Genomic DNA, 14,569 nt, shown 5'->3' on the forward strand with positions numbered 1-14,569 from the left:
CAACTGAGATAATTTGTGTACAGTGCCTTTCCCCAGGTCTGGCACAGTAATTCTCTGCCCCCAAACGTAAGGACAGAAAGGGATGGTTAACAGCCTTGAATTAGAACAGTCACAGGAGCCTCTGCTTGGCTCAGTCGGCTAAGTGTCTCACCCTTGGTTTTCGCTGAGGTCATGATCCCAAGGTCGTGGGATCGAGCCCCGTGTCAGGCTCTGTACTGGGTGTGGAGCCTGCTTAGAATTCTGTCTCTCTCTCTCTCTCTCTCTCTCTCTCTCTCTCTCTCTCCTTCTGCCCCTCTCCTCCTCTCTCTCTGTCTCTCTCTCTCTAAAAATAAGTGTTAAAAAAACCATTTGCAGAATGTACCAAGTGGCACAATAAAGTTTAGCTCCCCCATAGAAACTATTACAAAGGGCCTTTTGTGCCTCTATTCTCACATATTCTGAAGACCCTGCAATTTATGTTCCTCGAGGTCAGGAACCTGACTTACCTGACCTTGTGCCTCCCTTCCTCTGTTCCCACTAAACCCACATTGTCTTGTGTGTTAGCAGTTGCTCAATTACAGTTTATGGAATTGAAATGAATGGGCTGTGGGCACTTCAAAGGGCACACCATTAGTGCCGATGTCTGTGAGAATGTCATAATCTCCACAGAGTCTTCTTAAATTGATAAAACTTTTTGGTTCAATTTAGGCAATTTGAGTTTAACCAATGAAGCACCTGGACTAAGCCTCAAAGCTACTGTGTATGAGTGTATGGTCAACTACACAAGGGTGCCTGTCCGCAGGGCATAAAATTAGCCCACGCTTTGCTGGCCATGCTCTTTGCCTCTAATACTGCCCTCTCAGAGGGGGCGTCTTTTTCTAATTTGCACCAAGGCACTGTATGGGCTACTCATTGCTCTGTTAGATTTACGGTTTTCCTGTTTCCGTTTGTTTATAAATGAAAGTAACACTCGAAACGGAAGCACACATGCTCCCTTTAAGAAAACACATATTAATGATCCAAAACTTACCCTGTACGATGTTACCTATACTTTGTGCCATTGTACATATCTTTTTTCTATTGCTGAAGAAGACATATTTTCTTTCCCTTCCTCAAATCTATTCAGAGAGGTCAATAAGATATTACTGGTAAATGGAAAGTACAGGATTCATATTAGAATACTTGAAATATGCCCAGAGTCTCAAAATACTAAGAGCTTGATTTCTCACTGCTAAACCATCCGGACTTACATTTCCTCCCCAGGCGCATTGTACGTGGGCAGACCCCACAGAGTTTAGACCAACACCATCACGAAATTTGTGAGAAAAATATCTCAGAATGGGGAAAAATAGAGGAATGCCCAATCCCACAGTTTTCTGGGAACCCTCCTATGGTATGTACAATTCATTGTTACTTTTACGATTTCTTTACCAACCATCTTCAAACTGTGTCTAAGAAATACGTACAAATGTCATAGAGCTGTCCATTACGAAGGCCATGGAAGTGCTAGAATGTTATGTGTCTAGTTTTTTCTGCTACACTTATTGTCTAGAATTATTTCTTGAAAAATAAGGATTGCATTGGTCTGTTCTGAACATCCTGATCTAAAACTTGAAAAAGGATTGTTTTTGAAAGTGCTGTTGGGGTTCAAGAAATTCCATCTCTTCTCTTCTGGATATGAGGCCATGATAGCAGTTAATGATTTCCAGAGGGATTCCATTCTGAGCTGAGTTGGATGACTCAGATAGTCACTTAGAAGGAGCTATGAGCCTCTTTGGATATAAGGTTCCTACCAACACCCAAAGGCTTTGCGTATAGAGCAGGAGTGTGGCAAGGGTGCCCATGGGAAAACATGCGGGAATATTAACTCTCTGTTCAGACCTCCTGTTGGGTGCTCTGCACAATTCCATTTTGTGTATTCTCAATATCTCTGCTCCACTGAGTGAGAAGTGGGCCCTGTGTTCTTCATATCTTTTCTTCCATTGGCAGGCAGTATACTCTATTGGTTATCATGCTAACCGTTGGTATAAAACTAGGCAAAAATCAACATCTGTATAGGGCTTCTGGACAGGATTATAATTTTTTTAAACACAGTGTAACAGAAAGGCAGACGTCCCATCTCATTTTCTCCTTAATTTTTTCTACTTTCCTACTATAACAGTTTTCTTCCTCTAAGACACAGTATGCTGTCCAGGGGCTTAACATCTTGAAGCAACCTTGCTCATTAATGAAAGCACCAGACGTCTCAATGCACTGCCCCTCTACATACAGACATCAATAGAAAGGAAAAAAAAGGAACTGTATTGCAGGCCCTCATATGGTTTAGGGGAAGGCACATTTCCTTGAAGACAGCTGGAATCAGAGTACTACCTTAATAGGCATCTACCTCAAAGGAGCTTCTGGGTTTCTGGGATTAGAGGCAATGTCCGAGACCTGGCTCCATTCAGTGGGGCCCCATTGTGGCACCCAGGAAATAGATGGATGATGCTAGGATTTTTTTTAATTTTTAATGTTTATTTATTTTTGAGAGAGAGAGAGAGAGAGTGAGAGAGCAGGGGAGGGTGGAACTGGACAGAACTGGAAGCGGGCTCCAGGCTCTGAGCTTTCAGCACAGAGCACGACACAGGGCTCGAACCCACGAACCGTCAGATCATGACCTGAGCCGAAGTCGGACACTTAACTGACTGAGCCACCCAGGCGCCCCAGACGTCAGGATGTTTTAAAAACCTGTCCCATGACGGGGCACCTGGGTGGCTTAGTTGGTTAAGCATCCAACTCCTGATTTGGGCTCAGGCCATGATCTCACAGTTCTGTGGGTTCAAGCCCCGTGTGGGCTCTGTGCTGACAGCATAGAACCTGCTTGGGATTCTCTCTCTCTCCTCCTCTCTCAGCCCCTATCCCACTTTCTCTCTCTCTGTTAATAAACATTTAAAAAGTTTAAAAAATTAAACAAAAAAACCTGTCCCTTGAAAACAAAGGCCAGCAGCAGAATATTTCTAACTTTTGGGGCAGATATTCAGGTGCTCTCAACTTCCAATAACAAGTTTCTTCAAAAAATTTAATAGACCATATGTGAGACTTGGGAATTTTTTTTTCTTTCTTGGAATCCATTCTGGAATGCCATCTTTTTAAGTAATGTTGCCTTCTAAAGCTCTTGGCTATTTCAGATATTAAACTAGGAACCTAACTGACTGTGCCCCAGGATGGATCTGTGTGTCCTAAAGGTTTTTATTATAGCCAATAATAGTACAGGGTAACTCCAGTGTTATGAAACACTGGAGTTTCTGACCAGAAGGGGATCTAAAGAAATCTAAAAGTCTTTGGGCTTATCCCTTTCAGCAGGTACATTGCATAGCTCTGAGAACTTACCAGGATATTGGAGAAACAGCTGCATTCTTGCATAAAATTTCTTACCTTGCAAAAGATTAAGCTTTGACTGCATGGCTGAGAGAAAGCAACTTCAATGTTGCATTGAAAAATATGGTGTTGTTGAAATGGTATCCTTAAGAGAAACATTAATTCTGAAACCAACCTTGCTCTGCTGTAAGGTTATTGCAACTGCTGTTGCAACACGAGGAGGAAATCCCATTCTTTTGGACAGTTCCTCTTGGGAGAGTTTCATACTGTAGATGAAGTTCCCCAATGTGGCCAAGGAGAATGCTCATTTTTATCGACTCAAAAATTTGCTTTGATTTTAGATATTTATGATGTGTTCTGTTGCATAACAAATTTACTAATCTAATATCAAATATTTAAACAAGCCTACAAAGATTAACTTGACTTCTACAATGTTTTGTCCTCATGAATCTTGTATTACCTACTACCCCTTAACACATCCTGTTTTCATTTTTTGCTCCAATTACAGACTTGGAAATGGATTGTTGGTCCCATGTTTCTGTATCTCTGTGAGAGGTTGGTACGGTTTTGGCGATCTCAACAGAAAGTGGTCATCACCAAGGTATTGTCTGGTTTACAAATTACTAATAGCATCTAACTATATCATGAACAAGTTTACCCAAGTTCTCTATATCATTGGTCAGAGCTGTCTTTCACCCGGTTTCTTTCGATTAAACATAGGGTAGAGAGAAGACCTATAGTTAATTTCAGTCAGTGTACTTAGCTTGATAATCAAGTAGTTGGACCTTTTAACTCGGGGAGCTACAAGTTAACATTTTCTGTTGAAAAATAAAGCCAACTGTTTTGTGTGCATGAATCTCTCTCTCTCGCTCTCTTTCTCTCTCTCTCTCTCTTTCATTGTGTGTGTGTGTAGAGGGGAGAAGCATACAGTGATGATGTGAGCAGATTAAGAGTGAAGAGGCAAAACACATGAGTTCAAGAGGGCACACACTGAGCCTTAAAATACTCAGATGTTAAAAGAACCAGGGAGCCAAGGGCAGGTCTGACTGAGGTTGAGATAGCATTCCAAGTCTCCCTTTATCTCCTTTTCTGTGCTGTGTATGTAATCATAGAATATCAGAGTTGAAGAATCCAAAGTCTCAAGGAGGTTAGTAACTAAACTGCATCTAGAATTGAGTTCATCAACACCAGGTACAAGGTGGCCTTTTCTCCCCATGCTTCTATGCTGCTTCTCATTACTAACTATGTAAATATACAACTAATTAAATAGAAATAGAAATTCCTGCTTATAGCTTCAGGAAACAACAGACAAAGCTAGTTTTATCAAATAAAATTTAATTCAACTCAATACAGTTCAACAAATGTTCCATCCTCCACCCAAGCTTTTCTTTCTTGGCATCTATGGAAGGCCAGAGTAAAGTTAGTCCAGCTGGCCTTAGAAATCGTGAAATATAGGAAGTGACAGCACTTCTCCTTTTATGATACTTATATTGGATTATAAGAAAAAACCCAAAGATGAGCAAAAAGAGCTGCCACAAAATTTTCCTTATTAGGCCAGACCTGACTAAGCAGACAAGGATTTCCCTTAAACATATTTCAAAGACAAACTTGTTTTCCTGTGGAGAAAATAGATATTCACTTTCTTCTTATAAACATAGATATTCATTTTCTTCTCAAAAAAGAAAAGAAAAGAAAAAGAAAAGAAAAGAAAAGAAAAGAAAAGAAACAAGATGTCATCCAAAAGTATTCCGGTGTCAATTCTTTCTGCTGGTACAGTTTATTTAGTTCCATCCCAATTTCGCCTGTGGTATCGAAATTGCAACAGGGTAAAAAATGTTTTCACCATACAAAATTGCAACATGGTGAACATCATTTTCAAAATAATTTTCATAAATTTTTATTTTCTGTTTTCAAAATGAAGCATTGTGGCTCTTTGTTTCAGTGAAGAAAGGAAGTCAGTTACAGCTTATCATTTAACATCTATTTAAATCACAAGTTTTGGAAATGTTTCGCAATGTGTATCGAAAGGATTTCCCACTTTACTCCTCCTCGCTCATGGAAAGGAACGTTTCACATTATCAGTCAACATTTGGGAAGCTGCTGTTTTGTTTCTATTGATTTTTCTTTTCCTTGATGTCCCTTGTTTTTTAGTTGTACATAGAAAGTCCTAGGTATCTCAAGAATTGTCCCAGAAATATATTACTTTCTGTATTGTGATGACAGCTTTTGATTGTGTTTTTTAAAATTATTTACCAACTCACCAGTTGATGGATGTCTGGACTGTTTCCAATGTTTTGCTCTTATAAACAAAGCTGTCATGAACACTTGTATACATAGAGAATGAGGATGGCAACGGGTGGCTGGGGCCTGGCTTTGGGAGAGATGGATGGTATACTTCCCAGGTAGGTAGAAATGTAGAAACAATGCATGGAATCAGGCAGATTCAAGGTGTGGCTCAGGACAAAGATAGACTAGTACCTTAGGCTTGGTTTGGGGGATGTTACTATACTACTAGCCAATGGGGTCTCCTTCTTCTATCCAGCTGCCAAGGCTCTCAATCATCCCCTGGGGAGGCAGGAAGACTGAGCAGGAAGACATCTCTTCTTCCTGTTTGTAGTTACCTGCCTTGACTTCTTGGAGAAAAAAAATATCACAATAGGCTGGTGTCTTAAGTTAGATTCCCTGGCAAAGACTCTGAAACAGCGAACTGCATGCAGAAGGTTTGTTGAGGCATAGTCTCAGGAAAGGAACCTGCAAAAGAAAAGAAAGTCAGGATGGGGGAAGAAATAGCTGACCCTCAATGAGGTCGCAACTGCAGCCTCAGCTGATGCTACAGGGAGTGCCAGGGTTGGGATGACTCTTGGGACTTGTCCCAAGTTGAGGAGAGGGGCTCAACTTGTTTTGTTCCGTAGGTGGTCACTCACCCTTTCAAAACCATCGAGCTACAGATGAAGAAGAAGGGATTCAAGATGGAGGTGGGACAATACATTTTCGTCAAGTGCCCCAAGGTGTCCAGGCTGGAGTGGCACCCTTTCACGCTGACCTCCGCCCCTGAGGAAGACTTCTTTAGCATCCATATTCGTATCGTTGGGGACTGGACAGAAGGACTTTTCAATGCTTGTGGCTGTGATAAACAAGAGTTTCAAGATGCTTGGAAACTACCTAAGTAAGTACAAAGTGTGTATGTACGAAAGTGTATGAGTTCAGGGAAAATGTCACTAAATAGCTCCTCTTTTCCCGTCTCTCACTCTACTATCTGCTGGGTCCAACAAAACACACAAGTTCTACAAATATAGGCAGCTATCTCTGTGTTCCCCATTGTATGTGTGTGGTGTGTTTATGCGTATATCTATAAGTCTTGTGTGAAACATAAAAAATATGTTTGAATCAAACATTAATAACAAATATTCCCAAATTCCTTTAAATGGGTAAGGGTCAAGGCCAAGTTATATTAACTTTTCTAACAAAGTTATAGTGTATCAAAGATGTTCTTAAAATTTAATTGATATATGTTATTGGAGGGTAAATGCCACATATTATTCGCTTTGTCCCCTCCTTCCCACATGCCTGAGACGGTGCTGGGCACTTAGTAGATGCTAGAGAAAAGCTTGTTGATTCACTCGATGAATACACAAGTGAAAATTGAAGATATTAAATTTATAAGATGTTATGACAGAAAATTCTCAGTTTACCTCAGGGTGTGATGTAAACAGGAATCTCGTGCGTGCGTGCGTGTGTGTGTGTGTGTGTGTGGTAGGTGAAGGGTGTGGAGAGATGAAAAAACACCCTTGAGAGTTATCAAATGTTTTCAGTTAGCTAAAACTTCCTTTTATTACTTCCAACCACACTGTTGACATCAGGTTCATTACTTGAAAGCTATTTCAGAAAAGAAAGTGCCCCATAGATACGTCGTCCCGGTTCGATGTGACATATTGCACACACCCCCAGTGAAAACCTGTGCCCCATCCTTCTCTGAAGTGCAAGATAGCCCCGTAACCATCTCCTCACACGCCTCCTTCCAGGATAGCTGTTGATGGGCCCTTTGGCACCGCCAGTGAAGACGTGTTCAGTTACGAGGTGGTGATGTTGGTGGGAGCAGGGATCGGGGTCACACCCTTCGCATCCATTCTCAAGTCCGTCTGGTACAAATATTGCAATAATGCCACCAATCTGAGGCTCAAAAAGGTAAGTTCTTTCATTTTTCACAGGGCTCGGATAAGGTCGTTAGGTTCTGCCTAGTGAAGCCTGAGAGAGACTTCAGGGCAGAGGCTGGCAGAGACCAAAGGAAGTGAAGACAAGTTCTGCGTGGTTGCAGCGAGACCGACTTCTCATAAAAGGGCGATTTGAGAAGTTAAATGTGCTTTCATAGAAGCAGGTCTATTATTGAAAGCAACGTACTATGCTCGTACGGCGTTAGTAGAAATTCACAAGAAACGAAGATGCGGCAGAAAGTATTCACAACCCCAGTCCAGTAGCTATTGTTTTTGTGTATTCTCTTCCAATATTTCCCCACAAGTTTACATACTCCTGGAAACTTGTACATATACCTTCATGTCCTGCTTTAGCAGAAACATATTATGGTGTTTTTCAGTGTTGTCACAGGCTTTATAATGATCCTTTTTAATGATTCCTCCGTGTTCCATTGAGAGGATATAGAAAAACTTTTCTATCATCCTGTGTTAGACATTGAGGTTGATTGCATTTCCAGTCCCCCAGTACTTTTTAGTTTGCAAGGGGAGGGCAGGAGACATGTCCTTTCATGAAACGTTTACTTTCTTCTGGGAAGCTCCTCAGAATAAATTCCCAGGGCATTTTTTTGGTCACATGTAAATTTGGTTTCCTTGCCTGGTAAAGGACACCTTGAATGAAACGTGAGTCATTCTAATAACTATAGAGATAACCTCTAATAGGGACATGGAGTGTACCTTGACTTTTCATTCTCCCCTTTCTCTCTTTACTGTATGGAGGAGGAACTCAGGAATGCCTGATCCTATTGTGCACAAAGGAAGCCAGGGATCTGGGGTGGGTAAGGGCAGACCTAGAGGGAAAGTGGGGAGCTAATGTTTCTTCCTAAGTCATGTACTTCTGAGACCAAGCTATTGATGTACTGCCCCGCCAGTGTGAAGGCCAGCACAGGTTCATGTGAGCTAGCTTATGAAACGCCCAGCGCTTTCTGAAAACCTATGTTTCCAGGCATTCTGAGCAGCAGGAAAAAGTCGAGTGGGGGGAAGAGCAGAAATCCATATATCAGTTGCGATAAGGCCTATTTAAATCTAGACTGCTTCATGATCTGTGGCTCTTGCAGATATACTTCTACTGGCTCTGCCGGGACACGCACGCCTTTGAGTGGTTTGCCGACTTGCTGCAGCTGCTGGAGACCCAGATGCTGGAGAGGAATAACGCCGGCTTCCTCAGCTATAACATCTACCTCACCGGCTGGGATGAGTCTCAGGTGAGGGCGACGTCCCAGATCTCAGGTCCTTCCCCCAGTGTCCAGGGCTGACTGACTTCCCTTTGGTTATGGGAGTATTTTGTGTACCGTTTTTACCAAGAACTGTTGATGGGTTTTAGTGATCCAGCCTGTCCACCCTCACTCAATATCCCCACGTGTTCAGACTAACGAGCCTAGATTCAAAGTTAGTATCTGAGGAACAGATCAAAGCTAAGGAACCTACAAGGGAATAGGTGCCATGACTTTGACTGTATTAAAGCCACATTCCTACCAGGGGACTCAACCCAGGTGGACAAGATGATCCACCTCTCTTTATATCTCTCTCTATATATATCTCTACCTTTATATCAGTATACACACACATATTCCTCTAATTTTATGTTTATGTGTGTTTTTCAATATACACAATACATTTAATAAGTAGTAATAATAACTGCTCATAGTTATTAAGCCTATATTATGTGCTAGGTACTTTTATTAGTGTTTAAATAGATTGTCTAATTCAATCCTAACAACAGCCCTATGAAACAGCTACTGTTATTATTCATACTTTATACGTGAGAAAACCAAAGCCCAGAACAGGTTAGGTCGTTTGTCCAAAGGTACTGAACTAGTAAGAGGCAGAGGCAGAATGTTCCAGAGCCTGCACTCTTAACAACTCCCAGGAGTTCATGATTATCATTTATATTTGATAATATATTGAAATATAGTTAATGAAGATGATATATATTGTGTATATATGTATATATGTATGTATGTATGTAGCATATATATATGTGTGTATATATATATGTGGGTATAGTATACTATGTAATGCATGAGACATAACACATTACACACACACACACACACACACACACACACACACAAACACGTACCCCTCCCTCCAGGCACATTGCAAAATTTCATGTTTGCAATGAAAGCATTCTACAATTTATAAGACAGCCCCTGCAACAAAGAACTATCTGGCTTCAAATGTCAAAAGTGTTGACATTGAGAAACTCTGAAACAAGTTAATGATTCCTAGGGGGTAACATCTTTCTAAATAAGCAAACATTAATTACTTGGCCTGGAAGCAACAGAAGCTATCCCCCTGTGTAAGGAGCTAAGGCAAGAGTGTCTGCCTATCACTGGCCAGTGTCTCTACTGGCCATAGCCACACATTGGCGCCTGGTGTTTGTGAAAACTGGTTTCTCATTTGGGTTTTGGTGTATTGTTTATCATAGACTCTCTGGGTCTTAGATGAGCCTGGTTGCAAGTGTGGATCCAGGGACACATGACCATGAAAAGTGCTGCTCTAGAAAAATGGGATTTCGCAATGCCACTTCTGTAATTTTAAAAGCAAAACAACAACAAATATTTGATCAAAATGAGACCGGGGGAAAATATATAATACATAAATCACTTGGCAGTTTTATTATTTAAAAACTCACGCACCATTTTTTAAATGGGAAATGTATTTGCATTGAAAAACAATTATTTTGCTTTACAAAACTGGTCTCTACAGGGTTATGAAACCAGACTGGCCACCCTTCTTAGCCCATCATCCATCCCCTGTACAGTGAATTTAAAATCTGATTTAAGTTTTAAATACATTTAATTAACCACTTTTATGAAAAATATTTGTTGTTCAAACTGAGGCTCCCTAGAAGGGTAGCAGAAAACAACATGTGACTGTGTGTGTACACACACACACACACACACACACACACACACACAGACTACCTTTAGACTTGATTTGTTGTCTCATTGTGTTACCAAAATATCAGTGCATTAATCTGTTTTAGTTCTTAGCAATTCTCCTAAAGGTCTGCCCTTCTAGATTGTAAGTTACCTGAGGAGACCCAGTTTTTTCATATTTGTTTACCTTCTAGCCTTCAACGATATATATATGTGTATATTCAACTATAACTATATATATATGTATATATATATATATAGTTAATATGGGTTTTTTTATAGCATGTCTCTGCTTTGTGAATTCATGTCCTTTCCTACAGGCCAATCACTTTGCTGTGCATCACGATGAGGAGAAAGACGTGATCACAGGCCTGAAACAAAAGACCTTGTATGGACGGCCCAACTGGGATAATGAATTCAAGACAATTGCAAGTCAACACCCAAAGTAAGGAGTCCCCCACCACAGTGTGCTTGAGGCCCATGGCCTGCCTAAAGCAGCAACTCTCAAACACGGCTCGATTTGTGTGCTCTGAAAACCAAAACACCTAGGTTACTATCTTCACACCCACTAAAATTTTCTAGATATGTATGACTTTACAAGAGAGTCTTTAAATCACACGAAAATTACCTGGAGAATTATTATAAACAAAGATGCTTGGGCCCCCCACCTCCACGTTTCTGAACCCTTTTCCTCCTAAGAAGGGTTGTAACTTGGTTCTTTTCTTTCAGCTCCTAAATTTCACCAGTGTATCTACTTCTTCTAATTTAATACGATTCATACTTTTATTATTAAGGAGACACCATCCCCACTTTCAGTTTTAGTTTTGGGGTCTAAAATCATAAGTTGACAGACATCCTAAGGTCCTTTCTGCCTTCATTAAAGCTTTAGCCGTTCTGAAACTTTGAGGGGATCCTCTACCTTACTAGAACTCACGATAAACTCAAGAATCACCACGAACACACCCTTCAGGCCATTGCTTTGTACGCTTTAATGAGCATATAAATCACTTGGGGATCTTTTCACAATGCAGATGCTGATTTAGTAAGTCTGGGGTGGGAGTGGAGAACCTACATTCTTAAAAAGCGGACTAGGAGGCTACTGGTCTGGAACCACACCTTGAGGAATGAGACTTTATTTTTTTTTTTAATTTTTTTAACGTTTATTTATTTTTGAGACAGAGAGAGACATGGGGGAGGGTCAGAGAGAGGGAGACACAGAATCTGAAACAGGCTCCAGGCTCTGAGCTGTCAGCACAGAGCCCGACGTGGGGCTCGAACTCACGGACCGCGAGATCATGACCTGAGCCGAAGTCAGCCGCTTAACCGACTGAGCCACCCAGGCGCCCCGAGGAACGTGACTTTAGAATCTAAAACACAGAGAGATGAATCCCCACCAAGCTGTTGGCCGAGTTGGTGAACCTAAACCAGATTTGTTCCTGATTTCAAGATGCTGGAGACGGTTTGGGGACATAGAGCCCTGAAGTGAAGTAGCCCACAGACTCACGAATTCACCACCATTTTCTCTGTGGTAGAGGTCTCTGTAAACTCTACTTGAATGTCATTTCCCAGGGCGGTCAACTGCCTTTTGAAGCTGTCGCCACAAACAGGGCTGAACCACTCTCCTGCAGGGTAATCTGAACTCTGCCATTAGTGGAAAAGACACAGGGGCAGAGGGAAATAAGAGATTCCCTCACGTGCTTTGTAGTCTATCTCATCCAAAAGCCTAAAACGGTTTATTTTTCCTTTCTTTCCCCAAAGTACCAGAATAGGAGTTTTCCTCTGCGGACCTGAAGCCTTGGCGGAAACCCTCAGTAAACAGTGCATCTCCAACTCTGAGTCTGGCCCTCGGGGAGTGCATTTCATTTTCAACAAGGAAAACTTCTAACTGGTCTCTTCCACGAGAAAATCAGTGAGGATTATGCTGCCAAGTACCCAACCCAATAATGCTAGTTGATAATGTAAGTTCCCCCCTTAAAAAGAGAGAGAAAATGAAGTTACAATGTGCAGGTTTTCCCTGAAAGGGATGTCAGAGATGTCAAAGATCATTTGATAGTGGTAATTTGCATTTGTATGGGGCTTTATGGTTTTCAGAGCACTTTTACAAACTGTATTTCATTTTTCACTCACAGTAATGCCAGAGAAAGGTAGGACAAGGATTCCTGGGCTCAGTATTTAGGATAAAAAAAAATAGGGACTCGAAATGGTGAAGTAACTTCCTTAACATTATGAAGCTTGGACCTAGTGCACGTCGCTCCGGGTTTTGTGGTCTTTCCATGATACCAGGCTGCCTTAAACTAAAAACTGGGACAAATAGGTATGTGATATGCCCATCTGCTTTTAAAAAGCATCTACCCCTTGTTTTATTTAAATACACACACAAAATGTCTCTTATTTGTGTGGCTAATGTTTTATTGTCATATCATCATCATCATCATCATCATCACCATCAACAAATTCATGCCCTAGAAATGAAAATCCCCAGCTTTACTGTGTAGCTATTGAATTCACACCCCATAGAATGTTCTAGATATCCATGAGTTCAAGAGAGAGCCTCTAAATCACTGTTAGTGTGGCCAGAAACAGTTGGTTTTTTTCTTAGAACTGCTTCTATTTCTGGAAACTAAAACAGCTTTATTTGCCCCACCCTCTGAAGCCACAGATATTTAGAACTACTTTGGTAATGAGGAAGGAAGAAAAGAAAGCTGGGGGAAGGGCACAAGACTGGTTTAGGAGGAAAGGGTGAGGGAAGGGGGAAGAGAACAGGAGAATGAAAGAAAGCAAAAAAGGTCTCACACTGGTCACTTTCCACCCTAGATTTCTTAGTCTTGTTATGTATTGAATGTAATTGAAGGAGGCTTACACATAATTCATTTTGTTTTGATTACATGTGGTATTGAATCTGAGATTCTGGTTGCAAATTTTGACGCTGGATGGGCATATGCATTGGACTGGGATGAAGTAGTAATAACTCAGTTGTTCCTTTGGGCTCCCGGGACATGCAGGTCACTGAGGGCGGGTCCTGACAAGTCAGGCTTGCTGTGAGAATGTTGCCTCCCCAGAATGTCCCAGGAAGGTTTTTACTTAGAGAAACTTAGGTCCAGCCTGTTCATACTGAAACCCAGGTATCACTTGATTCATTCACCAAATTTTTATTGTGCTATTTACTATGACTCAGGCTCTGTGCTCATAGTTTCGGTTCTTTATACCAATGTGTGAAGAAGCAATCACGGTTCTGAAAATTCTGAGAATCCTGGCCGTCTCTAACCCTGTGGCATGAGTAAAACCAACTCCATTTGTGGCTCTGAAAATATTTCTCCAGGGTTTTTTACCTTGATAACAGAATAGTTACCAAACCAGAGAGCCCTGTCCTGTGTTATCCTGGTTATGAGATGAAAAATGAAGTGTGAAAGTGCTCGCCATTACCATATTCTTCTCCCAAGCAGCTAGCTGCCAGCTGCCAATACAGCTTTTTCAGCTTTTAGTATTTAGCGCTTAGCAACAGGTACCAAGAGGATGATTAAGCATTGTTTTTAATCTCAACGCTATGAAGGCTTCTCTGAGTTCTCCTGCTTTTGCAATATTGCATTTATGAAATTTGAATACTTGTAGGTGCTGTATTTGAGTACTTTGGTGGGGAGGGGGGGGCTCTGGGATATAATCCTAGGAAGAACTGTTAAAACCGTGCTCAACTATTAAAACTGATGAGCTTCTGTTGGTGTCTGTGTTATTGATCTTCTTATTAAAGGGTGGATTCAAACAGCAAAGATTTGCTCTGCCCCAGTGGGGTTGAGAGTCTGTGTTTTTGCACGTGACATGCCAAACATGTCGTGATTTATGGGTTGGGAAGGGAAAACTGGGTACTGAGTTCTATTGCTCACGTCCTAGGGACCCTCACAGCAGTGGTAGGAGACAATACAGTGTCACCTCACCTTGTGGAAAGAATCTCTCAAAGACAAAGAACCCCTAGTCTGAGCCTCACATCAGGCTTGTGCTGACAGCTCAGAGTCTGGAATCTGCTTCGGATTCTGTGCCTCCCTCTCTCTCAGCCCCTACCCGCCCCCCCCCCAAAAATAAATAAACATTTAAAAACTTTTAAGAAAC

The 14,569-nt window shown here is 41.4% G+C and overlaps 1 protein-coding gene across 1 annotated transcript in view; it reads left to right on the plus strand.

Moving 5' to 3' along the window:
• The window catches only part of LOC125931598 (cytochrome b-245 heavy chain), a 33,269-nt gene extending 19,445 nt beyond the window's left edge, over positions 1 to 13,824 (plus strand). The window contains exons 7-13 of the mRNA XM_049643666.1: positions 1,243 to 1,372; positions 3,845 to 3,937; positions 6,249 to 6,502; positions 7,359 to 7,521; positions 8,642 to 8,788; positions 10,789 to 10,913; positions 12,227 to 13,824. Of these exons, the coding sequence (XP_049499623.1) occupies positions 1,243 to 1,372; positions 3,845 to 3,937; positions 6,249 to 6,502; positions 7,359 to 7,521; positions 8,642 to 8,788; positions 10,789 to 10,913; positions 12,227 to 12,353 (1,039 nt within the window). The 3' untranslated portion in view covers positions 12,354 to 13,824. The remainder of the gene's footprint in view (positions 1 to 1,242; positions 1,373 to 3,844; positions 3,938 to 6,248; positions 6,503 to 7,358; positions 7,522 to 8,641; positions 8,789 to 10,788; positions 10,914 to 12,226) is intronic.
• Positions 13,825 to 14,569: the final 745 nt, after the last annotated feature.

The sequence above is a fragment of the Panthera uncia genome, chromosome X (assembly GCF_023721935.1).
Source record: "Panthera uncia isolate 11264 chromosome X, Puncia_PCG_1.0, whole genome shotgun sequence".
NCBI lineage: Eukaryota > Metazoa > Chordata > Mammalia > Carnivora > Felidae > Panthera > Panthera uncia.